The 27,731-nt window shown below is 36.7% G+C and overlaps 1 protein-coding gene and 1 pseudogene across 11 annotated transcripts in view; one reads left to right on the top strand and one right to left on the bottom strand.

Annotated features, from left to right (window-relative positions):
* LOC140514476 (enhancer of rudimentary homolog pseudogene) overlaps positions 1-3,297 on the bottom strand; it is a 55,788-nt pseudogene extending 52,491 nt beyond the window's left edge.
* The window catches only part of LOC140514447 (TP53-binding protein 1-like), a 130,923-nt gene that overhangs the window by 15,854 nt on the left and 87,338 nt on the right, over positions 1-27,731 (top strand). For 7 of the 11 annotated variants that reach the window (XM_072624842.1, XM_072624849.1, XM_072624840.1 and 4 more), the window contains exons 2-11: positions 2,475-2,509; positions 5,677-5,747; positions 7,710-7,806; positions 8,347-8,600; positions 9,348-9,505; positions 9,867-10,013; positions 14,087-14,161; positions 18,489-18,618; positions 19,288-19,396; positions 23,646-25,119. In XM_072624842.1, coding sequence (XP_072480943.1) covers positions 2,475-2,509; positions 5,677-5,747; positions 7,710-7,806; positions 8,347-8,600; positions 9,348-9,505; positions 9,867-10,013; positions 14,087-14,161; positions 18,489-18,618; positions 19,288-19,396; positions 23,646-25,119 — 2,550 coding nt within the window. Of the gene's footprint in view, positions 1-200; positions 542-2,474; positions 2,510-3,304; positions 7,807-8,346; positions 8,601-9,347; positions 9,506-9,866; positions 10,014-14,086; positions 14,162-18,488; positions 18,619-19,287; positions 19,397-23,645; positions 25,120-27,731 lie in introns of those variants that run through there. The other 4 variants (XM_072624843.1, XM_072624845.1, XM_072624846.1 and 1 more) reach the window with 4 other exon arrangements.

Genomic DNA, 27,731 nt, shown 5'->3' with positions numbered 1-27,731 from the left:
AGCGTGGACGAGTCGGTGGGGAGTGACTGGAGAGGAGCGTGGACAAGTTGGTGGGGAGTGACTGGGGAGGAGCGTGGACGAGTGACCGGGAAGGAGCGTGGACGAGTCGGTGGGGAGTGACCGGAGAGGAGCGTGGAAGGGTCCGTGGGGAGTGACTTAGAGAAGGGTCAGTGGCGGGGGAAGGAGCGGGGTGTGGACAAACAGACCTGAGGGCTTGGAATTGAGGGTAGGAGACACGGAAGTGGCAGGAGCAGGCCCGAGCCCCAGCGGGGCTCGTGGAAGTGGACGAGAGGGAGTTGAAGCGAAGGTGGTGACACCGAGGGTTTGTAGCAAGTGGAAGAGGTGGTGGCTAGAGAAGGTCAATGGGTGGAAAGGGATCAGGACGAGGAGGAGGGGAGTGGCGGAGAGGTGCGAGACACCCGCAGAAATGAGGCACCGGAGGCTGGTGAGGCTGACCCTGCTGCAGCATCTCGAGGCCGCCTATGGCTTAAAGATCCAGAGCGCTCGCGGCCGGCAGGAGTCTCGGGCGATAACTTTTAGGGTAAGACCAGGGGGAAGAGGGCTGAGGGAGGACATCCGAAGGCTAGTAAGAGTCACTGTGAACCAAACTGGTGAAAGTGGAGCATTAATTTTGTCCAGAAAAGAGGACAGGATGATAGCTAACGTATCTCTAGAGCTACCTATGTGCCAGGGGAAAGAAACTGAGAGGTTAAGTGGTTAAGCGGTCAAGTGACTTGTCTGGGATCACACAGATCTTCTGACTCCAGACCTCGCTCTTTGTTCACACACCCATTTAGCTGCATGTTTAAAACTAGAAAGAAACTTAGAAACTATCTCCTCTAACTCACGGTTTTACAGAGGAGGAAACAGGCCCAGAGAGAGCTTCAGTAATTTGCCCAGAATCACGCAACTATTCTACAAAATAGATTCTGAACCTAGGTTTTTCTGACTGTTTGCTAGTCCATGCCGCTTCTCGATTTTACACATGATAAGCCATATGGTGAAGATGTCAAGATTTACTGTTGGTTATAACTAATGTTTCTATAGTACCTTAAGGTTTCAGATTACTCCATGTACTTGATTTTATCTGAACCTTACAACAACCCCTTGAAGTGTGTGTGTATCTTTCTCTGTATATATACATGTGTGCGTGTGTGTATACACACACACTACATGTTATTATTATTCCTGTTTTTCAATCTGAAGTTCATAGAGGTTAAGTGAGTATTTGTGATTATTTTCTGAGGCTTTTGTGGGCTATCAGGAAGGGTGGTTCATTTAAAAAGAATGGTGTTTTCTGAATGGTTCAGTGGAAATGGTTAAGTACTGAAGAGGAGTTCTGGTTAAATACTAGTGTGTGTGTGTGTGTGTGTGTGTGTGTGTGTGTGTGTGTGTGTGTGTGTGTGTGTGTGTGTGTGTGTGTGTGTATGTGTGTACTTAGATTAATTAATACAGCTTCTTTTATGTGGTCCTGTTGTGTATATTTGTTACAGCTGGTTTTTGAGTGCATAATAGTTAATTGAATCTGATTATGCCCAAACCTAATTTTTGCTATTGTCAGCTTTATGTCATAAAACATTTTTTAACTAGGTAGTTAAATTGACACTTTTTTGTTTCTACTGATTATTTACCAATATGATAGTCTCTTCAGTTGTTTCAGTCTCTACCCAAGATTTTATACCTATGAGATAGTAATTTCAAAGATTTCAAGAAATTGAAGGAAAAGATTTAGAAATGTGATGTGAGCCATGTAATATTTTTGAGATAGCATTATGTTCTACAAATGCATAAAGAAGACTAAAATGATTGACAGATGGAGAAGGTCTTTGCAAGACATAGCCCTTGATTTTTTTTCCACTCATAAAATCAAGGAATTCATTTCATAATTTAAAAAAATCGTGTATCAAGCATCTATATACTATGTTTTAGGTGCTGAACAATACTTAAGATCTTGTCGGTAGAGTAGAAACTGACTAGTGGACACATTGTATTGGACAAACAGCCATGCAGAATATTACTCAAATATGAGAATGAACAGTCATATTATATTATATAAAGTAAGTATGAATGTCTTTAAGAGATAAGTGTAAATCAGAGTAAGTAGCCGCTGGAATTGTTTCAGAATGTAATGTGAGGTGAGATAGCTAAGAACAATATTAAAGTTGTACTTCTATTTGCAATAACATTTTATACTGGTTCACACTTAAGAGTTTCTAATACAAAAACTTGTGAATTGCACTTTATACAAATACATAGACTAATATATAAAAACTAATATTTGTGTTCTAAAAATCAACTTATTTGTCAGTATACTGATTTTTCCGTCTTCCCCTCATTTTTTAAAATATTCTATTGAAGGCATTGATTTAATCTGTTTAGTGTAAAGAGCACTAGGCTCCTTGCCACATTCAACTATCATTGCTATGCACCTCCCGTATCTGTACCTTAGCCCTAATCTTTCTCTTCAATTCTAGCCCTGAATCATAATCTGCCTTTCAGACATTTCCAGGTGAGTGTCCCGTAGGCATCTTAAGTTCAACATCTCCAAAATAGTACTCACCCACCTCTCTCTGAAGTTTCTTTTGAGAGCAGTTCTGTCCTAACCGTTCTGGTTTGTGAACTTGAAATCGGCTGTAACGCTTCATTTCCCCTCAACCCCTATACCCAGTCACTTGTTGATTCCCCCTACAAAACATCTTTCTAATCCTTCAATCTATAACCCTAGTTCAAGTTGACCTGTTAACTTCTCCCCTGGACTATTATAGTAGCTTCCTAATTGTTGTGTAGGTCATGGTTTTACCCTCCAGGTTTTATCCATCATCCACTTAAAACAAATGATTGTTAAAGCATGGGTATGACTGTGTGGTTCCTTTTTTCAAAAAGATTGCTATCTTGTTTAGAGTCAAATACTACAACTGCCTTGTTTGGCATTTGAAGTCCTTCAAAAAGTAACAGCCAACCTTTCCAGGTTTATTACATATTACTCTGTTTTTTGCAGTGTGCAGTTAAAGTAAGCCTATTTGACATTTCTTTGCTTCCATAACTTTACAGAAGCTATCCTTCATACCTAAAATACTTTTTCCCACACTTCTGCCTCTTGAAACCCTTAGTTTGTTTCAAAGTTTAGCTGAAGTGTAACCTACCCTTTTCTAGTTTCCCATCCTCCAGTTAGTGCTTCTTCTCAATTGTATTGTATATATTTACTTACGTGTATCTATGTCTTTTCCCTCTACTTCTCCTCACCTCCATGAAATGTAATTTCTCTGAGCAGGGACTGTTTCATCTTTGTTACTGTATCTTTCTCTGGAGCCTAGAACGTAGAAAGTGTTTAATAGATGTTTGTTGCATGAAAGAATTTCTCTCAGTGACCTCATCAGTTCCTAGGGTTTTATTATCTTTCATTCAAGATGATTAAGAGCCATTGTTAAAAAGCTGTCCTTGAAGCCTGGGATTAAAATGTTGCCTTTGACTTTTTGTGTGATTTCCTGGCAAGTCATTTAACTATTCATTGTTCTAGGCATTTAAACACTACTATTTGCAGAAAAGTTGCCAGTCTCTATTGGTAGAATAAGTGCCCTCATTTGGGAGTTATCTACACCAGTGAAGTCACCAGTCATATCCCTAATCCTAAACCTATGTAGATGACTTGTAGGTCTGTATAGCCAGTCCCAGTTTCTCCTCTGAGCTTCTGGCCTGCATCACTGTTTGCCTATGGGATATTTCAAACTTGATATCCAAGATTTATCTCAGTTTCTTGATATTACAAACCTGTCTCAGAGATATCTCAAACTTAACAGGTCCAAAACATCTCATTATATTGCTCTCCAAACTTCCCTATTTTTGCCCCCAAGGCACCACCAGTCTTCTCATATCCCAAGTCTAGTAACTTTCCATTATCCTCTTCATTTTCCCTCACCCTGTATATCTAATCAGTTGGCAGTTGTCTTGTTTCTTTCTGACCCTCCTTAGTTCAAGCCTTCATCACATTTAGATTACTGAATTTGTCTCCTAATTGTACTTCCTGCCTCAAACCATTTCCTATTTCTGTCTTATCTTACATATTGCTGCCAAAGTGATTTTCCATTAGCCCAAATGTGATCTACAAAATAAACTTCATTGGTTCCCTGTTAACTCTCTAGGATAAAATAAACTCCTCTACTTAGCTTTTAAAGCCTTTCACAAGCTGTCTTTCCATCCTCATTGTATGTTACTCATTAAACAACCCCACCCCCAGCCCATACCGACTAGCCTTTTCTGTGTCCCCCATGTACTCAGGTATGTCCTGAATCTTCCTTTGCAGTTGCCATCTCCACATGCCTGTAATTCACTCCATCCTCACCTCTGCTTCATCTCTCTTTTCCTTCAAGATTTAGCTAAAATATCACTATCAACCTTTCCTGATTTTCCATCCTTCCCCCCAAAAATGCTTATTTAGCTATTTTGTATTTATTTATATTCTGTACGTACTTCTCTCCCTCATTAGCACATAAGTTCCTTGAGAGTAGGGGTTATTTTATTTGTATTTTTATCCCTAGTGCCTGGTGTATAGTTACAGCTTAATCAATGCTTATGGATTGATTTTTTAAAAAATACTATAAATGGCTTATCTCCAGTCCTAGTAATGGGATGTCTTCTGCGTTAGTCATTTTCCTAAGTGTCGTACGAGCTTACAGAAAATTTTTATGCTTAATTCTTTCAGTATATATATCTGCACTGTTATTTTTTCCAGGATCTCAGAATTTGATTTCAGATTATTAATAATAGCTCATTGTTACAACATGTAGTTTATAAAACTCCCTCTGAGTTATGTGGAATTATCCTCATTTTACAGGTGAGGTAACGAAAGGGCTGAAATGGCTTATTAGAGGCCACATAACTAATAAATAGAGACATGACTTGATACCCAGGACTACTGAATCTTGGTGCCTTTCACAAGTTATTCTTGTGATAAATAGTCTTCGGAAAAATTGTTAAGAATTAGTTAAGAAATATTTAATAGTTAAGAATAGTTAAGAAATAGTTAAGAAATAGTTAAGAAAAATAGTAAGAAAGAAGATAATTTTATTATAGAAATAGCAACTGTACAAGAAGAGGTTGAATTGGATTTTTTAATGTTTTAATGTTTACTTTCAGTATTTCTTAGTCCTAGTCTCTTGGAACATTTTGTTAGAAAATTTGTAACATTCATCAGCCAAAAAAATTAATCCATCTTACCCTATTATTGGTCAAGGAAGTACACAGATAATTTGATGCAGAGTTAGTATTTGCAGAGCTGTGGAAGGTGATTTCAGAAAAAAATATCCATTTTAATAGATGCAAATTGAGAAGCATTAAACCTATTTGAAGTCCTCTTTAAAAAATAATACAATAATGATACTTTAATGTGTGTTAGTATTTGATCCAAATGTTCTGTAACTCTTTCATTAGCATAATTAATAGATATTATTGGCATAAGGTATTTATTTTAGTATTTGAGACTAGTTCTGTTCTTAAGACTCACTGTTACCAAAGTCTGTTGCCTTTTAGCTACTATGACTAATTATATCTCAGAATATTAGTAACTAGTTTAATTGTTTTTTTGCTCTTTCCCTGAAATCACAATTTGTCTTCACATTCTGTGCTTATACCTGTAAATTTTTATCTTGATGCTTATAATAAATGACTTTTACATTTTAGGGGAAAATTTTTCGAGCACCTTTTTCTGTACTACCCCAGACATTTGTACCAGAATATGGAAACATTCCAAGGTAAGAAAGGTGTGAAATTAGCCTAGAATTAAGTGGTGAATTGCAAGGTTCAGAAATTAGTAGATATTTCACACTTGGGTCTTTAATTCATGGACTTTATAATTCCACTCTGAAATCTGTATTTGAATGAAAATCCCTGTAATGTAATGATACCCTTAGCACAGTGCCTGACAAATAACAGACTTTCAGTAAACGTTTATTGGATGAATGAATGAGTATATTTGGGAAGAATTGTGGGAGAAGAGTAATTATATGTTATTGAGATGCCCAAGCTTTTGTAAATAGTGATCACACAGTGTTATTCAGATTTGTTATGCGCACATTTCACATTCTAGTAAAAGGATTTCTAAACACTCACGTATTGGGGAAATGACGACAAAACTCATGTTAATGAACCTGCTTAGATCCTCCGAGTCCTTTACCTAGGAGAGCTGTGTAATCTGTAGAGATAACGTTTATTTGGCATTTAGTTGTTTTCATTCTTTATAACCTCTTTTGGGGTTTTCTTGGCAAAGATACTGGAGTGTTTTGCCATTTCATTCACCCCCTTATTTTACAGATACGGAAACTGAGGCAAGCAGAGTTAAGTGACTTGCTCAGGGTTACATAGCTAGGAAATGTCTGAGGCCAGATTTGACCTCAGGAAGATGAGTCTTCCTGACTCCAGGCCCAGCACTCACTCTATCCACTGGGCCATCTAGCTGTCCCCTTTAACATTGATACTACATGTATTACCTACAGACTTCTATTGAGCATCGTTCTGTCTGCATTATTTTGTTCTACATATTGAATTATTTTTTTAAAAAATCATCTCTGTCTTCCGAAGAGTTGGACAAATGATGTTGGCAGAGAAATAAAGGTCCCACAGACAAGCAAATAAAGAAGTAAATTAAATGAGATATGAATAGAACCTATAAATAAAAATAAACTGATTTTTCAAAAATGGAACTTGTATTTCCTCACATCTATCCCATTTTCACACTTTTCCTGTTTTGATTGAATGCACAACCATTCTTCTCATTTTCTAGTTTTAGAGCCTCAGAGTCAATTCTCCACTATCTTCTCTTTGAAATTCCCTCCTCCCACATCCCTTTAGTCCAGTTAGTTGCCAGGTCTTGTTGATTCAAGTCTCGCTGTTTTATATCCATAATCTAAGCTGCTGCCAATTGATGTTCCTAAAACAGGGGTCTGACTTAAGAAGCTTCAGGAGCTTCCTATGGCCTCTGGGATAAAATACAAAATCCATTTAAAACTTTTCATGATCTGCCTCCCATCTACCTTACCAGTCTGTTGGCTATTAGTCCTTTTGACGATACATACACTCAGTCTCCTGCCTCCATTCTTTTGCATTAACTATCTCTCAGGTGTATAATACATTCCTTCTTTACCTTTGCCTCTTATAAGCCCTAGCTTCTTCACTATTATATAAGACTTTTCCTGACCTATTTTTCCTCTACCCTAGTTATCATTTGTCTCTTAACACTACTTTATATATACTCATCTGTGTATATGCTGTATATGTTGAAATGGAGGAATTTTTTTTCCTTTTTATCTGTAGTATTAAGGATGCCTTGCATATATGGAAACTTAATGAATGTTGAATTAAATTGAATTAAAAAAGGTTGTTGCATTTTATGGGATGGTAATTACAGAAAGATTTGTTGGGGTATACATGTCTGTGTGTATAGAGGTTATATATATATGTGTGTGTGTGTGTGTGTATACACACTTAGATAGTATGGCTCTTGGGTATATAGTAGGCTGTGAAAGTCATGGAATGAGAGCAACGGTCATACTAAAATTAGCACAAGAACAATGAGTAGATTATAGAAATGGGAAATGATTTATAATTCAGAAGTCATGTCAAGGATCTTCACAGCCTATTGATGTACCTTGACAAGTATATTCACTTAGTATGGTTTTTGTAAGATTAAATACATTAATGAGACCTGCCTTTTTCAGTTTTCTCGTTGATGCTTGCACATCTTTGGAACAACATCTTCATGTTAGGGGTCTTTTTAGGGTTTCTGGATCAGCTACCCATATAAAAGCACTGAAGGTAGGCATATTCCTTGACTATTTTTTCTTTCCACAGTTGTCTAATTAGGTTTTTGTTGTTACAGTCCTCAGATATGACATGAATGTGCAAAGGGTCTATTATTTTCTAGCATGTGGACTCCCTCTAACATCACATCCCATATGACTTTAAATAATTACTGTGGAGATGTCTGTGAGCACCTTGCACATAGGTAGTTATTGGGGGGAGGGTTTGAACCCAGGTCTAATGACTCCCAAGCTCAGCATTATGTCCTCTCATCTTTTCGGTATTAATGAATGGTAGAGTTACAGCTGACCAGCTATTATTCCCTTTGTGGAAAGCATTTATAGCTTACATGAATCCAGTAGTTAAAGAAATTAAGTATTTTTGATTGTTTGCTAGAGCTTCTTGTGTGTTTTGTAATACATGACACCAGAAGCAAATAAATAAAAGAATTAAAGTTTACTAAGAAAAACTCTTTATCTTGAGATGTAAGCAGAGATTTTGATCAAAATGGAGATCTTAAATCAAAGAATACTGATGACTTGAAATTTATTTCAGAGGAAACTGAATCATGGTGAAAGCTGTCTGTCTTCTGCAGATCCACAGGATATCACAGATCTTATTAAGATATTTTTTAGGGAGTTGCCAGAACCCATCTTTCCAGTTGATTTGCATGAAGCTTTTATCAAAGCTCAACAGTTGGAAACAGAGGAGAGGGATACTGCTACAATGTTGCTCTCTTGTCTTATGACTGACAATATAGTATATGTATTACGGTACTTCTTTAACTTTCTCCGGAATGTTTCTCTCAGGTAAGTAAAGATCAAGTACAAAAAATTTTAGCTATGGGGAACTTTTGGCTAGCCAGTTATAATTTTAAGCAACAGTACATTTATTTTGTTTTCAGCTATTTGGGATGGAAATATTTCTTAAAATTTATTTACATATTTCCTTATCTTCTCAAATGGAGTATATTGAATACAATTTCGTTTTTTCTTTATCATTTTGAATGTCATTATTTGTATACCGTAATACAGTGATCTCCAGGGGCCTGTTTCTGCAAGGCAGTTTACCCTAAAAGGTCTGACCTGTGATGCCATTTGATTTCATATTTCTGTTTTTTTATAATTTTTCTATTTCTTTCCTTGCTATCACCTGTCATTTCTCACTACAGTTTTTGTGCCTGCCTGTAACCACTCCTCTCACCCTTTCTGTTTGGCTACTTCTAATCAGTTATGAACTTTGAAACCAAATGCAATAACCAACTGTCTTACTATTACGTTTTAAATAAGTTAGTACTGATTGAGGATTTTGAGAAGCTTGGCTGTGAATAAAATATTAGTTTTGGATGCATGGATTTTATAAATTAATTTGACTGTTAGAAGCTTTTTTATTTCCTATTTCTTGGTTAAATTCCTGATAAGGTTTAGTATTTGCCTTATACATAGCCAATATTAAGTAAGAGTCCCTACAAATATGCCTGTTAGCTTCTTGAAATTGTTTCTTAGTTCAAATTTTGACTACGTTTAATGGTACCTACTTTTTTTTTTTTTTTAAAGAGTCAGTGAGAATAAGATGGATAGTTATAATCTTGCAGCAATGCTTGCTCCAAACCTTTTACATTCATGGAATGAGAAAGTGTCGAAGAATGCAAGGGAAGAAATTCGACTGGAGATTGCGGTGGTAAAGACCCTGATTGATCATGCAGCTGATATTGGTAAGAAAAGGTGAAATGTCTTCAGGGCAGAATGTTTATGGCTTGCCAGCTTCTCCCAACTAACCATTAAAACTCTGAGGCAGAAACAGTGAAAGAGTGCTGGACTAAGTTAGAGGCCTTGGGCTCACAGAGACCTCCAGCTCTTTTGCTTGCTCCATATGTGATCTTGACAGTCATTTAACCCTCGGGATTTCAGTTTTATCATCCGTAAAATGAAGGGGGTGAACCAAATGACTTCTGAAGGTTCCTTCAAGCTCAAGTATATGATTTAGGAACCTGTTCTCTGACAGAAGTTTAGTGTAGAATACCTTTATTTTTAAAACAACACAATAAAAACAACATTGTCAATGTTATCCTTTAGGGCGTGTGCCAGAGTTTATCATGGCAAAGATATCAGTCATGTTGGGTATTGATGGCCCCAATTCTACTCCATCACTAGACGACTGTGAAGAAGGTGAATATGAGTCTTCTATTGAACATAAGGAAAAGAGAAGACAGGGTGTAGGTGGTGAGTATTATTACTATTTGACCTAAGCATGGAGGTTTATAAGCTTTTATTATTTAAGGTAACTACTCAACAGAAATTTTTTTTACTACCTTCTTTATGTTAAGGGCTGTGGGAGATATAAAGACGCATACCATATTATTACCTCTCTTGGTGTATACAGTCTAGTTGAAGAGATAAAACATAGACTCCTAGAATTACAGAATTTTTTAGGTAAGAGGGGGAGCCTCTTCCAGACTCTTTATTTTACTAATGGGGAGACTATGCTTCATGTAGGTTAAGTGACCTGCCCAAGTTGTAGTGTTTGCTAATGACAAAGAGTCAGAATGTAGGTCTATAGAGTTCCTCTTGCAAAGAGTTAAAAATAGCAATATTAGTAAATGTAAGATTGTTAAAATGCCCTCGGCTTGAAGAAGAATGAGTTGTTAGGGAGGGCGAATTGGAATTTTATTTGGATAATCAAAAATGCATAATATTTGGCCTGGATGAGGAAATTCAGGTGTGGAAGGGCGTGGTACATGTGGGAGACAGTAAGTAGACTAACTTTGTTTAAATGAAGACTTAAATGGAGAAAGGGAAGAAATCAGAAAAGAAGACTGAGGACGGTCACGGAGAATCGTTGAACGCTAACTCAGGCGATTAAGTTTTATCATGTAAGCAGTGGCCACCAAGTGGAAGATTTGGTCAGAGTATTGATGTCCTGGAAATGATATTTTGGATGAGTCTTTAACAGTACACAGCATTATTTTTAGGCCAGAAAGACTGGAAGGGAATTGAGGAAGGTTTTTGCAATAATCCAGGTGTGAATAGTCAAGGCCTGGCCTAAATTGGTAGCATTGTAAAAAGGAAGGAATAGATGAAAAAGGTGCAAAGAGTCAATAGGACTGCAGGCCATTGTAATACAATTTTTAATAAAGTCAAATATATTTTAGGACTCACATAACTTAAAGTTAGAAGGGACCCTAAAAATCATGTAGTTCAATTTCCTTTACAGGCAAACAGTTTTTTAGGATTTAGGGGGATGTTGACAAAATCTTTTGTTTTTTTGCATTCGGTAGATTATATTTTTGTAGATTAAACTCAGACAAGACCAAAATAAAGCAGATGTAGACCTCCAGAGAAATTCTAGCCACACAGATGCATGTCATTCCAAAGCAGCTTCTTTGTATTTTTAAAGATAGCAGAAGGATGATGTACATCAAAAGGCCAGAGCTAGAGGTCAAGCCTAAAAGCTAGATAATTTATGCGATTGGTGCCTGACACTTAATAAATGTTTTTTGACCGCTGTACAGAAAGAGCAGATAAGCTACAGATATAAGCCTTGGGGTACACAGAAAGGAAAGTAGTGTCATCAAGTGGACTGGATCATTTTGTGTCTGCCTCCTTTCCATGGGATTCCCTTATACCTTTCGCTAGGTAGAACAAGAGGAACTCTCCATTGTTTTCAGGACCAGACTCTTAAGATTGCTTTTACGTATGAATTATATGTTTCTATGTAAATTTATTTTCTCCTGTCATCAGCTTCACTGCAATGGTCTGTGGTCCTATTGCGTAGTTTTTTAAATTATCTTTTGTGTCTGGGTTTTTTTTTTTTCTTCAAAGTTGCTCCTGGGGCTGAGAAAAGGCGGAGTGACAGATACATCCTGCTTGGGTTACTGGGAGGAAAGAGGAAGAGTGCCAGGTCTTTTTAGTTTTTTGTGCCCCATCTGTGCTCTATGTCAAATACTTACATATTTACACGCAGTCATCGTGCCAGTTCAAACTTTCTTTCCTGTTAGTTTCTATCCCAGTACATCCTGAATGTTCATCATTCTAGCTTGAACAGTCACTTTCATAGATCTTCCCTTCAGTTTCCTCCTGAAGGTTTGAGGAAGAAGCTTAAATCCTCTACATTCTAAGTTTCATGCCAGGTCTGTTCACACATATTATGTTGGGGTGAAGGCCCTTCGAAGGGCAGGGTAGTTTGTATCAACTGTCATCAAGACCAAATTTCCCTTCATATAGTTCACCTAGCCTAACAGTGCCACCTCTCTAAGATGTTGTTTCAGCAGAGGCTGCCCTTTTATATTTTGTTCCAGTTGAGTATTTTTAGTTATCTTGTTAATTAGATCAGAAGCTTTGAAATATTGTTTTCAAGAGACTGACATTCTTCCTCCTATTCCTAGCTAACTGGTTAACTTCAAACATCCCAGAACCGAATCTCTGTAGTAACATTTAGGTTATCTAACGTTTAGGTTATCTAGTATGTGTCCCTGCTCTACTTATTAGCTACATAATATTCATATTTTAAATAAAACCCTGAATCAGCGAGTTAATCTTGGCAAAAAGTATGACACAAATCTTGCTCTTTCGGTGGTTAAGTGGATTGTATTGTTTCTCTCTAGATAGTATTGATAATAAGATATAAATGCTGCCTTGGTTATCTATTATTAGCATGTCAGTATTGGTACTGGAAAGACAGCAGTGCCTGGAACTGTGTGCCTGGCAGATAATGCTTGTCAAGAAGAAATGGTGAAACTGCTTAACCTAGGGATGGAGGTTTTAGAAGTATGAAAATGGCTTTAGTGTGTAGGTTTGATTATTGTGTTCAATTTGACCTAGAGTATAGGTTTGATTATTGTATTAAATTTGACACTGTGAATATAGGACTTTTAGAGCTGGAAGACATCTTGGAGAAATATAGAGATAATTTGGTTTGCCCCCCTTTTTAATATGCAAGGAAACTGAGACCCAAGGTCACAAAGATAGCAAAAGTAGCATACCCAGACTTGAATCTGGGTCTTCTCAATGTAAATAGCTTTATTTTACATTGCCACCTGCTTGTATGCAATTTATATTTGAGCTGTCTATACACTGTTAAAATAGTCTTTGTGCTTTAAACCATCAGTTTGTATATGTGTATATTGAAGAAGGACATTATACTGAACAGTTTCTTGAAGCTACCAGGTTTCCCCCCGAAGCCCAGATTGTGAAACTATGCTCTTTAAAGCCACTGAAGTAAAGTATTAAGACTGAACTCAAATAGGGGTTATGAATAATAAACACCCCCTTCCCCTCATATTTCTTGCATGATGGTAGCAGAAAATTACTTAATGGTAGAAATGGTTGGGAGGAGAGCCTTGTGTTTGGTTACTATAGTCTTGTCTGTTTCGTTTTAGATAAGTTGTGTTTGGTAAAAATATTGTTCTACATCTTCCTTGGAGTTGACTTTTGTTTTTTTTTTTTTACCATGTTCTGCAATCTTTTAGCAATAAGATGTTTCATGTCGTTAGGCTAGCTTATTGGTAAGAAATGCTGCAATACTCTGGAATGATTCCATTTTGTAGTCCTAAAGGCTTTATGGGTGCCTGTTACATCAGCTTGTCTCTACTCTGGTTTAAGCAGAATGAGGATTCTTTTTACTCGTGCTTGTTAGAGTGGAATTTGTCCCGCATCATCAGAATGGCTGTTTCTTTAGCATTGTACAATTGTTTAAGGGGTGAATTATTTGGAAATGAATTCAGAAAAATTTACAATTACTTTTCATCATCAATATGTACTAATTATTTTAAACAAATTTTAAAATATGTTACTTAACTCACATCGGGTTGTGAGGTAAACATTTGAAAACTTTAAAATGCTACATAAATGTGCATTAGTGATATTCGACATAAGGCCCGTATAATACATTGTTTCACTTTCAAACTCCAAAATTACTTTTCAGAAAATTCACAACTTAGTCACCAATTTCATTTACTCATTAAAACCTTTTGCTTTTTAATTAGCATTTTCCCAGAGGTAAGAATACCTTCCAATTTTTTTTCTGCTGAGAAACATTTAGAAGTATAGTGTTGACTGTATTTGAATTGAAATATCCTCTCGAGAGATGCGAACTACTTAATTAAAATTATCTTTTGAAAGGTGCAAAATTTCTTTGTATTTCATTATTACTGGGCATCAATTCCACCTGTGACTATTTTTCTTATAATGACCTAATGAAAATGTATCTGCTGGTACAATTTTTTTTTAGCACATCATAAATATTAAATGTGTATTAACAGAGCAAGACATGATTGCTTCTGTGTCTTGCATTTCAGATTTTGTTAGTGGAGTACCGAATAAGCTTAAATGTAACAGAACACCCTCCACTACACCTCAGCAAGACAAAGCTGGTAAGTATCATACATGACTGTACTAGATGGAAGCTTTTGCAGTCTGTCTTTAACTTTGTTCTCTGACAAGATTTATTTGTGTTTAGTCAAAATTTGGCTTTTTAACAGTAAGGAAAAAATGTCAACATAATGCCAAATAAAGTAGAACTTTTGAGTGGGGATGCTGCATAGTGGAGTTTTTTAACCTTTTTTGTTTCATGGACCCTGTTGGCCATCTGATGAAATCTATCTATATCTATATATATAGATACATTGTACTCCTTGAAATATTTTTTAAGTATGTAAAATTAAATAAATGGTATTACAGAGGAAACCAGCAATATTGAAATAAAGATGTAATTTTTTTCCCATCTAAGTTCATGAACCCCTGAAACGTATCCAAGAATTTCTTGTGAGCATGGATTCCAGGTTGAGCCCCTCATATAGGGGGTTCCCTAGTGATATTGGTCATATTGTACTAGAAATTCTGAGATTAGAAAATTAAGCATTTTGTTCATAGGCTAATCTGCTGAAATGATTTTCTGTCTCTTTATAACTAAGTACTGCTAAACATGTAACAAAACTCAAGTGGGTTATTAACTTTTTTTTATTAATAGGTTATTCTATACCAGGGAGTTGAGTCAGTTTGTATTTCAATTCTTGTGTAATTTTGTGTGAAATTGTTCATTATAATAGTTTGTCCATATTTTGTTATAAGTTCAAGTTCAAACTAATTTTTCAATGAATTTTTGGTTCAAATCTCTGAGTGCAAGCTCTCTTATGACTGCCTTACTCCACTAGTTGGTTGGTTTTTAGGTTACTGTTTGCTAGCACTAAGATTCTTGCAGTTATTTGTAACTTTCTTTACTTTCATCTGAACTACTGCATAGCCTGAATTTACTTTGTAATGTTTCTTTGACCTTTAGTCTTTATCTGCTTAAAAGGTGAATATATTTTTTTTTCCAGCGAGCTTTAAATAATAGGATTTTTAGATTCTCTGTTAAAGTATAAAACATTTTTGTTAAATAATTTTCCTGATCCCACTCCACTGTCAATCCAGTATGTATTTGTGTGTATATATTATTTTCCCACAGTAGAATGTGAGTTCTTGAGGACAAGGGACTAATCATTTCAGTTGTGTCTGACTTTTCTCTGACTCCATTTGGAGTTTTCTTGGCAGAGATACTGGAGTGGTTTGCCATTTCCTTCTCCAACTCCTTTTACGGATGAGGAACTGAGATCAACAAAGTTAAGTCACTGAATAAGGTGTGTGTGAAGTCTAGATTTGATCTCGTGAAGTTGAGTCTTCCTGATCTCAAGCTCAATGCAATATCCACTGTGCCATCTAGCTTCTATATGGTAGTCACTTCATATTTATTAAATTGAATTGAATTTTCCTAACGATTAGTGCTCTCCAAAAATAGAATGGATTGTTTTAGGAAGTAGTGAATTTCTTCCCTTCCCTTCCCCCGCAACTAGAGGGCTTTAATGTCTGGGTTACCACCTTTCAAGGATGTTATAGAGGACATTTCTTGTTCAGATACAGATAAGATGAGATGATTAGATGGCTCCTGAGGTCTTTTCCAACTGGGACTCTAGGAAAAGTAAAATTTTATTGAAAACTCACATTTTAGTATTCTGTGATGATGCTTTACTTTTTCTTTCTTTGAGTACTGGAAGCTAGGAGTGAAGTTGAAGGCATTAGGAGTAAATGCTTTGTGATTGGGTCCCTAGTGTTATGTTCAACTTTGCACTTCTCTCAAGCTCTGTAGTTTCCAACCCAGATGTCAGGAGATCTCAAACTCCTGCTCATGGAGAATGTGCCCTGATTAACCTTTATAAATTTTTTTCTGACTGGATTTATGAGTTGGGAACTTGTTTTTAAGACCTTTTTTCAAATGGACAACAAGAGCAAGAGTTTACAATATTCCTGGACCCCAAATTTTCCTGGAAACCATATGGTAGAGTAGAGAAACACACTGAATGTCAAGACTTCTGGATTGTAGTTCCAGCTCAGCTACTTACAGTAGTGCGCATGATCCTGGGTGAGTGATTCAGCTCCTCTGGATGTCAGTTTCTGCACTTATGAAATAAGGAGACTGAACCATGAGCTGTAGAGATGCCTTCTTGCTATAAAGATCTACAGTTTTACTCACACAGAGACATACTAATGATGGTGGGTGTTAAGCATCATAATATCTTCTAGAAGTCTCATTCTGCTTAAAATAGACACATCTGATGAATTATTGCCTTGCTGACATTTTCATCTTTCAGATGGTAGAGTGAACTGGCAGGGAAACTGGAGGTTAGGATTTAATTCTTGCCAATAGAAATATAGTATAATGAATAGAGAGCTAATCTTGGAAATTGGGTTTATGTCCCATCTCTGACATATACTGGCTATGTGACCATGGGCATATCATTTAATCTGTCACGGTTGGAAGTCAGTAATAGCAAACTCAAATAGGAATAGGGGGTTACTAATCTATTCTAAGGATTCCTGTGTTGCATGTTGACGTAATTTTAAAATGTAATGCTTTCTATTTTTATTATATTTTTATTTACTGTATTAAATATTTCCCAATTACATTTTTATCTAGTTCTGGCTACAGGGGGCCACACATTTGATATCTGTGCTCTAAGCCACTCTTTAAGTTGCAGAGAACGTGCTGGCTTGTATTAATAGGGATAATTACCTCACCAGAGAGTTCCCTATACAAATGAAATCACAGTTATAGCCCCTAACCCTCACAAGGAAAAACTGGTGAGTAGTATTGAAGTGACCAAAAAAACTGAGAAAACTAATTGTGACTACATCATCTTAGAACGTACAAGGGATAGAAGGTGGAGCTGTGATTTCAGTGACTGCACCTGTGATTTTAATGGTATTGGGGACTTTCAGGTGAGCAAACTCCCTCTACCAATGTATGGTTATAGAGAACTGCCCAGAGCACTGAGAAGTAGAAGACTTGCTCAGGGTCACATAGCCATTCTGTAGTAGTCCACCATTACACAACCACTGTATAGCAAGGGAAAGAACCCTGGCCATAGTAATTTATCCTGAAATTGAGTAAACTAATTTTAGTAAGTCAGTTGTTGATTTTAGGTCAACTGTTCTTTAAATTAACTATTGATTTTAAATTCAACAAAAAAAGAGGTTTTTTTTTTTACCTATCTGGGTTTATATCCATTGCCATCAAAGGGGCCCCTGTAATTGCCTTATGACCAATTGTCAGTCTCCCTTACCATTTTTTTGCCTCTTTCCACTCTTCTTACACCTTATATCCCACCGTGTATTCTTCAGTTCAATGACACTATCTTCCCAAAGACAGAAATTTGAAAGTCTCTACCTTCAGGGCACTTAAAATTTACCTAGGAAGATAAGCAAGTAAACAAATAAATATGAGATAACTTGGTGAGGGAGAGAAAACACTACCAGGAGGAATAGAGATTTTTAAGGACAGAGATAAAGAAGGGAGTACATTGCAGTCAAAGGCATGGAGGCAGGAAGTGGGTTATCAAATTCAGAGGACAGCAGGTACGACAGTGTGGAATAGACTACATGAAAGAGAATATTAGGAACTATCTATAAAAGTAGTCTGTATCTAGACTGTGAAAAGCTTTAAAAACCAAGCTGAGAAATTTTATGTTTTTTTATCTAAAGGTACCACGGCTTCTTAAGGAGGTGACCTGATAAACATATTGTTACAGGAAGAATATTTTGGAGGCTATGTGGAGGATGAATTGGAGGGGGGAAACTTAAGCTAGGAGTTTAATTAGGCTGTTATTATAGTTCAAGCAAGAGTGAGGAAGGTCTGAACTAGGGTGGTATGTATGTGAGTAGAGAGGAGAAGGGCCCAGAGACTTGGAGAATATATGTGGTTAGGAGTGGGACAGGGGTGATGATTCAGCAAAGGAAACTGAAAATGATACTGAGACAGGTAAGAAGAGAACCTGGAGAGTGAATTGAAATCAAAGGAATAGAAAAACACTGGAAGATCCAAGTGGTTATTAGCATAATGTTTAATTAGCTGAGGGTAATTATCATGAATTGGGGAAACAGAAGGAATGTGATATTCTCCCCTGGGGATATCAAGTCAGAGTTTATATATAGGAACTGTTTTGTATGTTATTAACAGAAGTTAAAATCGAATTAAACATTTTCTTGATCCTCCTAAAGTATAACATTAATAAAAATAGTGTTTTATGTAAAAGGAAAATGAAGGAAGGTTATTAAGCTAAAATTTAAAAAAAAATTTTGGAATTCAAAAGTCTCTTAAAAAACAATATTATTGATGTTTTGTGCTTTAAAACAAATCAGTTAATATATGTTATGCTACTTTTGTAGTTCAGTTTGAAGCAAGTCCTGGTGCATCTTCCCAGAGTTCAGTCTCCCCCATAGCCATCAGTGGAAGTCGTTGGTTCAGTACAGGTGTTCAGAGGCGAAGTACAAGGATTGCAAGCGAAAAAGTGTGCAGGTGAGTTGCTTCAGTCACTGATAACTAATGAAACTTAGTTTAAATGATTTGGATAGTTTGCTTTGTTATTTATTGTTTCTGCAAACTGATACAATTTTAATAATAAAACATTTTTGAAAATTTCCCTGTCAGTATACTCTTATTAGTCAAGAACATTTTCCTTTTTTCCCTCTATCAAAGAAAGATTCTCAATCTAAAAACCACTTCTGCTTGATTAAAATCTTGTCTCTTTTGCCCTACAGTATATCATCTTAATGTTTTACTTGTGATTTGAAAATCTATTTGATCCAAGTTCAAAGGACTATAATAGTTCTTGTCAGAAGCATGACAATTAGGTACACAAATAAAGTTTTCATATTCCCACTACTTATAAAATCTTAGATCTAGAATAGACTTAGAAATCATCTGATATAAATCCTAATGTTATAAATGTTGAGGAAACTGTCATCAAGTTGTGATTTGCCAAAGGTCCCACATAGCTAGTTAGGACTCCTCCATCAAGAGTGTCTGATATTTTTATTCTTTTAGGAGATGAGCACTAAAACTTATTGTGGATTTTTATGTTAAGTTTTGCCTCGCAGAAAAAATATTGTTGGCAACATATACAGCTTAAATTGTCGTTATCAAAAATTGCATTTTTTTTCTTCCCTCTTATGAAAAAATTCCTAGGGTGGAGTCAGGGAAGGCAGATTGCTTCTCGCCTAAGAGAAGTCCTAAAGAAAAGGTCCGAAGATCCCTTCCTCTCAAGTTTAGTGTGAAGAAAAGTAGCAGAGATGTAGTAAGTATCTTTCATTCCTTCACTGTATTTTCATTCATCATTTCAGACTTGTAATTTTAATAATTTATCAAAAAATACCAAATCAGCCACAAGTTTTACTAAGTGCTGCTAAAAAGTCCATATTTTTGGTAATCCACAAGTAATATTTGCTCTGAGTAGTTTATTTCTAACTGTCATATTTTATATGTACCAAACTTTGACAACTATGAAGAACTTACACTTTGATTTGTATTTTTTGTTTTTCATTTTCCAATATACCTCGAACCTTCTTTCTTGGGAATTGTCCCGAATAACAGAAAAAGAAAGAAAATAATTCGGCAAAACAAACCTGCTCCTCAGTCCGGTCTGACGTTGTCCCATGTGTATCGTCCTCCGTATCTGAAAATGAGGGAGGGAGGTGCATCCTCATGTCTCTTCCTTGATCATTATCATTTCCCTGCATTCCGTTTTCCTTGCCTTGTTTTTTTGTTTTTATACATTTACATTTTTTGTCATTATGTGCACTGTATTCTTTGTTCTGACTGCTTCATTTTGCATCATTTCATAGAAGAGCACGTATTTCTCTGTCTCTTCAATTAGTCAATTCTTATGGTACAGCAATATTCCGTTATATTCATGTATCACTGTTTGCTTCTCTACTTCCCACGGATGGGGTATCTATCTACTTTGCTTCCAGTTCTTTGCTGTTACCGAAAGTGCTGTTATCAATACATGGCTATAAATGGGACCTTTTTTGTCTCTGACCTGCTTGGTGTATACGTCTGCCAGTGAGATCTTGTTTCCAAAATGGACTAACTGAGCTTTAGGAGCAGTGTAGCGGTGTGCCTGTTTTTTTAATTTCAAATGTTCTTTTTTTATTATGAACTTAAATATGAATATTTCAACATACAAAGAACAAAATTTCTGTTGCAAGTCGTTTGAGGGCTTTTTTAAGAAAATGTTAAACTTAACAGAATTGCTTTGTTCCTTTCTGAACTTCTTCTGATTTTGATCTTTTGTGTATTTTTAAATGTTTCGTTGACCCTTTCTTTGATGTGTGAGTGTGTGTCTGTGTGTCTGTATTAGCACCATCCCTCTCCAAAAATCTTTCTTTCAAAAATAGAAGCCCTGGCCCTGCCTTGCGTAATGGAACTAAAGGAATCACCATTTGGCCATGTGTGAAAGCACGTGGCTCCTTCTGCACCTCTCTGCTATTCAGACACCATCATTTTTTTTAGCTATTCCTTGTTCCACTTACTTGCTACCAAAAAAAAGTGCTTAGAAATATTTTGTGTACTTTCCTGCTATCTTTGATATGCTTATCTTTCCACAACTTCTCCAATTTTGACTTCCCATTTTTTGTTATCTGCCGATTTTCTAGGCATGAAATGAAGCTTTAGACTTGGTTTAATTTATTTTTCCCTAATTATTAGTGAGTTGAAGCAATCCTTCATATAATCGTTCATAGTCATTTTAAGAACTATTTGTTTATATCTTTTTTGCCTTCACCCACTGGGGAATGACTTTTAATTGTATATGTCCATGCTGGTTCCCTCGAAATCTGGGAAATCAGGCATGCGTCAGACCTACGTGATAGCTTTTTCCCCTTGTCAACTGCTTCCCTTATTCTAGTTCCATTAAATTTGTATAAGAGTTCTTCAGTTTCATGTAATCAGAATTATCAGTTTTATTCTCTAATCTTGTTTGGTAAGAATTCTGCCTTTAGCTGTTGCTTTTAAAGGTACCTGATCGGATTTTCCTCTGTTCTTTTTTTTAATGCTATGCCTTTAATCTTCAGATCATGCATCCATTTGAAGCTTGTGGTATATTATATAAAATGTTCGAACATAATTTTTCTCGAACTTCTTTCATGTTTTCTGAGAAGTCCTTGCCAAGATTTATTGTATTTGTATCGTCAGCTCCTACCATAGTTACTGACACATAGTAAAGCCACCTTAGCAAGTACTTTATTTATTTTTTTTTATTTTTTAATGTTTAACAATCACTGCCATACAATTGCGATTTTATCCCCCCCCACTACCCCCCTCCCTCCCCACGACTGCATACAATTCTGTATAGATTCTACATATACTTTCCTATTGAGTATATTTTCACTATAGTCATGCTATGTAGTCAGACTAAAATAACTGAAAGAAATCGTATAACAAATCAGAACATGATACACAAACACATACACATACACAAACATGATCTGCTACATTTTGCGAATGACTTCCATATTTCTTTCTCTGAGTGTGGAAGGCATTTTGCCTTGAGAACCACCTTTGGGATTTTTTTTTTTTTATAAGAAGTTTTTGCGTTATTACAAAAATCCAAGTCTACCAGAAAAAACTCTCACACACTGTGGTCGTTGCTGTGCACAAAGTTCTCCTGGTTCTGCTCCTTTCACTCAGCATCAGGTCATGTAAGTCCTTCCAGGCCTCTCTGAAGTCTTCTTGTTCATCATTTCTTATGGCACAATAGTACTCCATTACATTCATATACCATAATTTATTCAGCCATTCCCCAATTGATGGACATCCCCTTGACTTCCAGTTTTTGGCAACTACATAGAGTGCTGCTATAAATATTTTTGTACATGTGGGACCCTTTCCCATTTTTATGATCTCTTGGGGATATAGTCCTAGTAGCGATATTGCTGGGTCAAAGGGTATGCACATTTTTGTAGCCCTTTGGGCATAGTTCCAAATTGCTCTCCAGAATGGTTGGATGCGCTCGCAGCTCCACCAACAATGAATTAGTGTTCCAACTCTCCCACATCCTCTCCAGCATTTATCATTTTCTTGTTCTGTCATGTTTGCCAATCTTATAGGTGTGATGTGGTACCTCAGAGTTGTTTTGATTTGCATCTCTCTAATCAATAGTGATTTAGATCATTTTTTCATATGATTATAGATAGCTTTAATTTCTTCCTCTGAAAATTGCCTGTTCATATCCTTGGACCATTTATCAATTGGGGAATGACTTGTATGATTATACATTTGGGTCTATTAAACACATTTTCAAAAGGAATGTATTTTAAAAGTAGTTGTTAAAAGTGTCTGTCTAAAGGGGCATCTCGGTGGTGAAGTGGATAGAGCACCGGCCCTGGAATCAGGAGGACCTGAGTTCAAATGTGGCTTCAGGCACTTACTAGCTGTGTGACCCTGGGCAAGTCACTTGACCCAGATTGCCTCGCAAAAAAAAAGGGGAGAAAAAAAAAGTGTTTGTCCAGGCTCTCAGATATGTGACCGTTACAGTCAGGTCCCAATTAGTGCAAATAATGGAATTCCTGTTTGCATTTGTGCTATTCAAAGTTATATTTATGTAAACTCTGATTATTTATTCTAGCCCAGTGGAAATATGCAGTGCGTATTCAAATAATGCAAACACTTTAGGGGATTTATTATTCATAGTATTTAGGACTTAGCTGCGTATTTTCCAAAAGAGCAAAGAAAAAATTCAAGGCGCTGAAATATAGACTGATATTGTACGTATGGACTGTCTTGTAATCTTATTTGATTCCTAGTTAGATGTTATAATTTTAAAATAATAGCACATTCATACCTCGCCTGCTTGGCATACAACTTTTCACAATTCCAATTCAGAGTGGCACAGCAAAAGAAAAATCTTTTAGAATTGACATCTGTCCTAGATTTGACTTGTTATCAGCGTAGTGACATTCATCAGCTGCCATAATACTGGGAAGCAAGATGGTTGCACTGCTCTTTTGTGAAAGAATGAGAACTTCACTGAACGGTTTACTCTGTGTTTAAGGAGTCATGTACTTTCTGGGTTTCACAATCACCACTCTTCCTAAGACAGAGTCCTTTAGTAAAATTCACACAAGTGCGTGCTGATTCTTCACCATCATTATTTTTAAAGTGCCCATTTAGCTGTGTGACGCTGTATTGGAACTCTAAACATATGTAGTCAAATATTTAAATGTTTTTCCTTTCTTCCAAGGGAGAAGTCTGTTATCTTTAAAAATATCTTATATACATTCTGTTTTACTCATGTCTGTGATTTGGCAAGAGGAACTAGAGGAGGAAGTAGCTTTTTGTTTTGAGAAAAAGATTGATATACAAATCTGGGATTTTTTCCTAAACACACCTTTTTTAACCCTGTGATCATGGGCAAAGTGCTTATAAACTCAGTTATTTGGTTTCTAGTTTGAATAAAAAGAGATGTAGGTTTCTGATGTGAGTTATAGGTGAACAAAGTAATTTGAATGTGAAGAAAAAATGTTTATTACCTTTTCTCTCCTTAGGACATTTTTATTCCATCTCCAAGTTTGGAGCAGGGACCAAGTGACGAAAAGAACACTGAAGATAGATACAATTCCTCTTTCACAGTGGAGTGCTCTAAGACTTCACAGACTGAGGAAGGAAATCCCACTGAGGATCTTGGGCAGCCACTAATGGGAGAATCCTGTAAGCTGATGCTTTCTGGAAGTGATTGCAGCCAGTCTACAAAGATGGAGAGTTTGACCTCTCAGCAGATCGATGAAGATGCTAAGAACACGCAGACTGAAGATACGCAACCTGTATCTCAAACTCTGGAATCTAAAGTTTGTCCCACAGAAGATTCTAGTGTACTAGTGAACCAAACAAAAGACAGTCAAGAAGAGCTGAGTGAAAACTGTAAAAAGACAGAAGATGCTGTAAAAACTACAAATGAAATGATCATTTCAGCCACTGAATGCAAAACCAGAGAAGAGATGGAACATGTTTGTGTTGATTTTACATGTGATTCAGGAAGCCAAGTACTTCTTTCTGAGAGTCTTTCGTCTGAGGCTGTTTCTGAGGCTCTTCCGTCTGAGGCTCTTCCGTCTGAGGTTCTTCCCTCTGAGGCTGTTTCGTCTGAGGCTGTTCCGTCTGAGGCTGTTCCGTCTGAGGTTCTTCCGTCTGAGGCTGTTCCATCTGAGGCTGTTTCATCTGAGGCTGTTGCGTCTGAGGCCCACTTAAATGCATTAGATCAGGAGGTCTCTGTGGAGGCTAAACAATATCACACAGAGAAGAGGTCTTCAATTTCTGAGGTTGAAGAAATTCCTGAAACCCCTTGTGAAAGTCAAGAGGAGGGGCAGAAAGAAGAGAAAGAAAACAGGGAGAGTAGCCCACTCCATCCCTCTCTGATTCAGACTCAGTCACCAGGATTATGCCTCCAAGAAAAAATCCCAGATCAAGAGTACCAAGGAGCTATGGAAGTTAATACTAGTGTCAGTGGTAGTGATTCTCCAAAAAAACTGAAAATGCATGATGAAGAACTGGAACAGAAGGACCCAGAGGCTGGGGGAGAGGCCACCTCAGAAAGCTGTGGTGTCATTGTAGAAGAGAAAGCCACAAAAGATGAGTCCTCAGCTGATATTGCCTCTCAGCCTGTTGTGGGAGAAGAGGCCCACGAAGATACTCATTCTTGTGTGGACGTTGATCCAGGAATAGAACTGGGTGCTAAGAACAGTCTAGATGCTAAGGGAGAGAAGAGCCAAGAATCTGACGAGAATCTGGAATCACTTACTGAGAAGGAGAACCCTCAGCACTCTCCAGTGTCTTTAGAAAGAGTAGATGATATACTGAGAACTGAACAGGAGAAGCAGCAGCCACAATCTCCAGGGCAAGCAGACACCTTATTAATAAAACATTCGCAAATGGATACTATAGAGGAATCAGGCAGTGAAGGAAAGACTCAGCAGCTTGAGAAAGCCGCTGACCATTGTCTTCAGAGCCCCTGTGAAAGCTCCAATGGTGAGTACGATTCATAGATACGAATGGGGACTGTTTGACTCGTTCAGCTGATGGATTGAGAAGCTTAACCAGAATTGATTTTTGAGAGGTGGGAATAGAGGGCTGAAGGTTATTATTGGAGCTAAATTCTAAAGTGGAACAGATATTAATAAACGGAATAACAGTTAGCCAGTTATCAAAAATAATCATTTTTTCTAATCAGAGGTTGTCTTTACTGACTATAATTCTGGCTGCCTTATAGTCATAAAGGTTCTTGAATTTCACAAATACGTATAAATTGTACTTACCTTGCTTTTTTTAGGGGGAGAAATTGTGGAAGTGGGGTAGGGAGCACAGCTAAACTGTATTTTCAGTTGAGTCATCTAGAAATAATAAATATTCACTTAATTATTCTTCATAGAACTACAAATAGGCTCTTAATTAAATAATTTGCTAATAGTTGTTTTCTCTTCAAGAGTATTAGACTAAGTTTCTAAGTATGATTTAACAGATATATAAATCTTAGAAATTAAGACTTGAAAGATTTAATGTCCATACTTCTTCTGGGATCTATTTCAAGATTATAAATTGTTTTGAGCTGTGTCGCATACTACTGAGAGACTGCAAATAAGAACATATCATCATAGTGCTGAGGTATTCTTAATTTTTCAAAGGTTATATTAGTGGGATTATAAGCTCTGACAGGTCATTTCATGTGAAAAAGGCTTCCAGTATGGGCCTGGTGATGCCAGGTTGGCTATTAAGTGTTTATCGGTTTTTTTTTTTAATACGTAATACAGTTATTTTTCAGTTTTCAACATTAACTTCCATAAGAATTTGAATTCCAAATTTCCTCACATCTCTCCCTACCCCTCACTCCAGGACAGCATGTACCCCATGCACCCCTTCCCCTAAGTCTGTCCTCCCTTCTATCATCCTCCTCCTTTTCCCACCCCCTCTCCCTTCTGTTTTCCTATAGGGCAAAATAGTTTTCTATACCCCATTGCCTGTACATCTTATTTCCTAGTTGCATGAAAAAAATTGTTAACATTAATTTTTAAAGCTTTGAGTTCCATATTCTCTTCCTCCCTCCCCACTCACCCTCACTGAGAAAGCAAGCAGTTCAATATAGCTCATCCATGTGTAGCCATGCAGAACACTTCCATGACAGTTGTGTTGGGAAAGACCAACCACATTTCTCTCTGTCCTGCCCTCCATTTATTCCATTTTCTCTCTTTACCTGTTCCCACAGTAGTACTTGCTTCTGATTATCCCTTTCCCCAATTTGATGTCCCTTCTATTATCCTCCCTCTCCTATCCCCTTTGCTCCTGCCTTCCTGTAGGGTAAAATAAATTTCCCTACCCAACTGAGTGTGTGTTATTCTCTCCTTAAGCCAGATCCCATGAGAGTAAGGCTCCCTTAGTCCTTTTCATTTCCTCCTTCCTCTCCTTCATCATAAAAGCTCTTTCTTGCCTCTTTTATGTGAGATGATTTGCTACATTCTACCTCTCCCTTTCTCTTTCTCCCAGTACATTCCTCTCAACAGTAAATTTTATTTTTTAGGTATTTTCCATATTCAGCTCACCCTGTACCCTCTGTCTCTCTGTCTCTCTCTCTTCCTCTGTATCTATCTATCTTATCTGCCTATCTGTCTGTTTATCCATCCACACCCATATACATACCTACACATATGATATACATACACATATGCACCTACATACATACACATACACACATATAAATTCTCTCTAACTACTCTAATACTGAAAAAGGTCTCATGAATTAACAAATGTTTTTCCATGTAGGAATGTAAGCAGTTCAACTTCAATGAGTTCCTTAAGGCTTCTCTTTTCTGTTTACATTTTCATATTTCTCTTGATTCTTGTATTTGAAAGTCAAATTTTCTGTTCAGCTCAGGTCTTTTCAACAAGAATACAATGCTTGGAATTCCTTTATTTCATTGAAATTCCATTTTTTTCCCTGAAGTATTGCACTCAGTTTTGCTGGGTAGGTGATTCTTGGTTTTAGTCCTCTATAATATCATATTCCAAGCTCTCTGATAACTTAGTATAGAAGCTGCTAAATCCTGTGTTCTCCTGATTGTATTTCCACAATACTTGAATTGTTTTTTTCTGTTTTTTTTTCCTGGCTGCTTGTAATATTTTTTCCTTGACCTGGGAACTCTGGAACTTGGCTACAATATTGCTAGGAGTTTTCCTTTTGGGGTCTCTTTCAGGAGGTGATCAGTGAATTCTTTCCATTTCTGTTTTACCCTCTGGTTTTAGAATATCAGGGCAGTTTTCTTTGATAATTTCTTGAAGGATGATGTCAAGGCTCTTTTTTTGATCATGGTTTTCAGGCAGACCAATAATTTTAAAATTATCTCTCTTGGATCTATTTTCCAGGTCAGTTGTTTTTCCAATCACATATTTCACATTGTTTTCTATTTTTTTCATCCTTTTGGTTTTGTTTTATAATTTCTTGATTTGTTATAAAGTCATTAGCTTCCATCTCCTCCATTCTAATTTTTTTTAATTTTATTTTTCATTTTTAACACAGTTTACAACAGATAAAACAATTCAAACTTTTGGTCAGGTGATACTTCTTTTTAAAACATTTACAATATGGACCA

This window comes from Notamacropus eugenii, chromosome 7 (assembly GCF_028372415.1).
Source record: "Notamacropus eugenii isolate mMacEug1 chromosome 7, mMacEug1.pri_v2, whole genome shotgun sequence".
In the NCBI taxonomy this organism is placed as follows: Eukaryota; Metazoa; Chordata; class Mammalia; order Diprotodontia; family Macropodidae; genus Notamacropus; species Notamacropus eugenii.
This window is presented reverse-complemented; position numbering and strand designations above follow the sequence as displayed.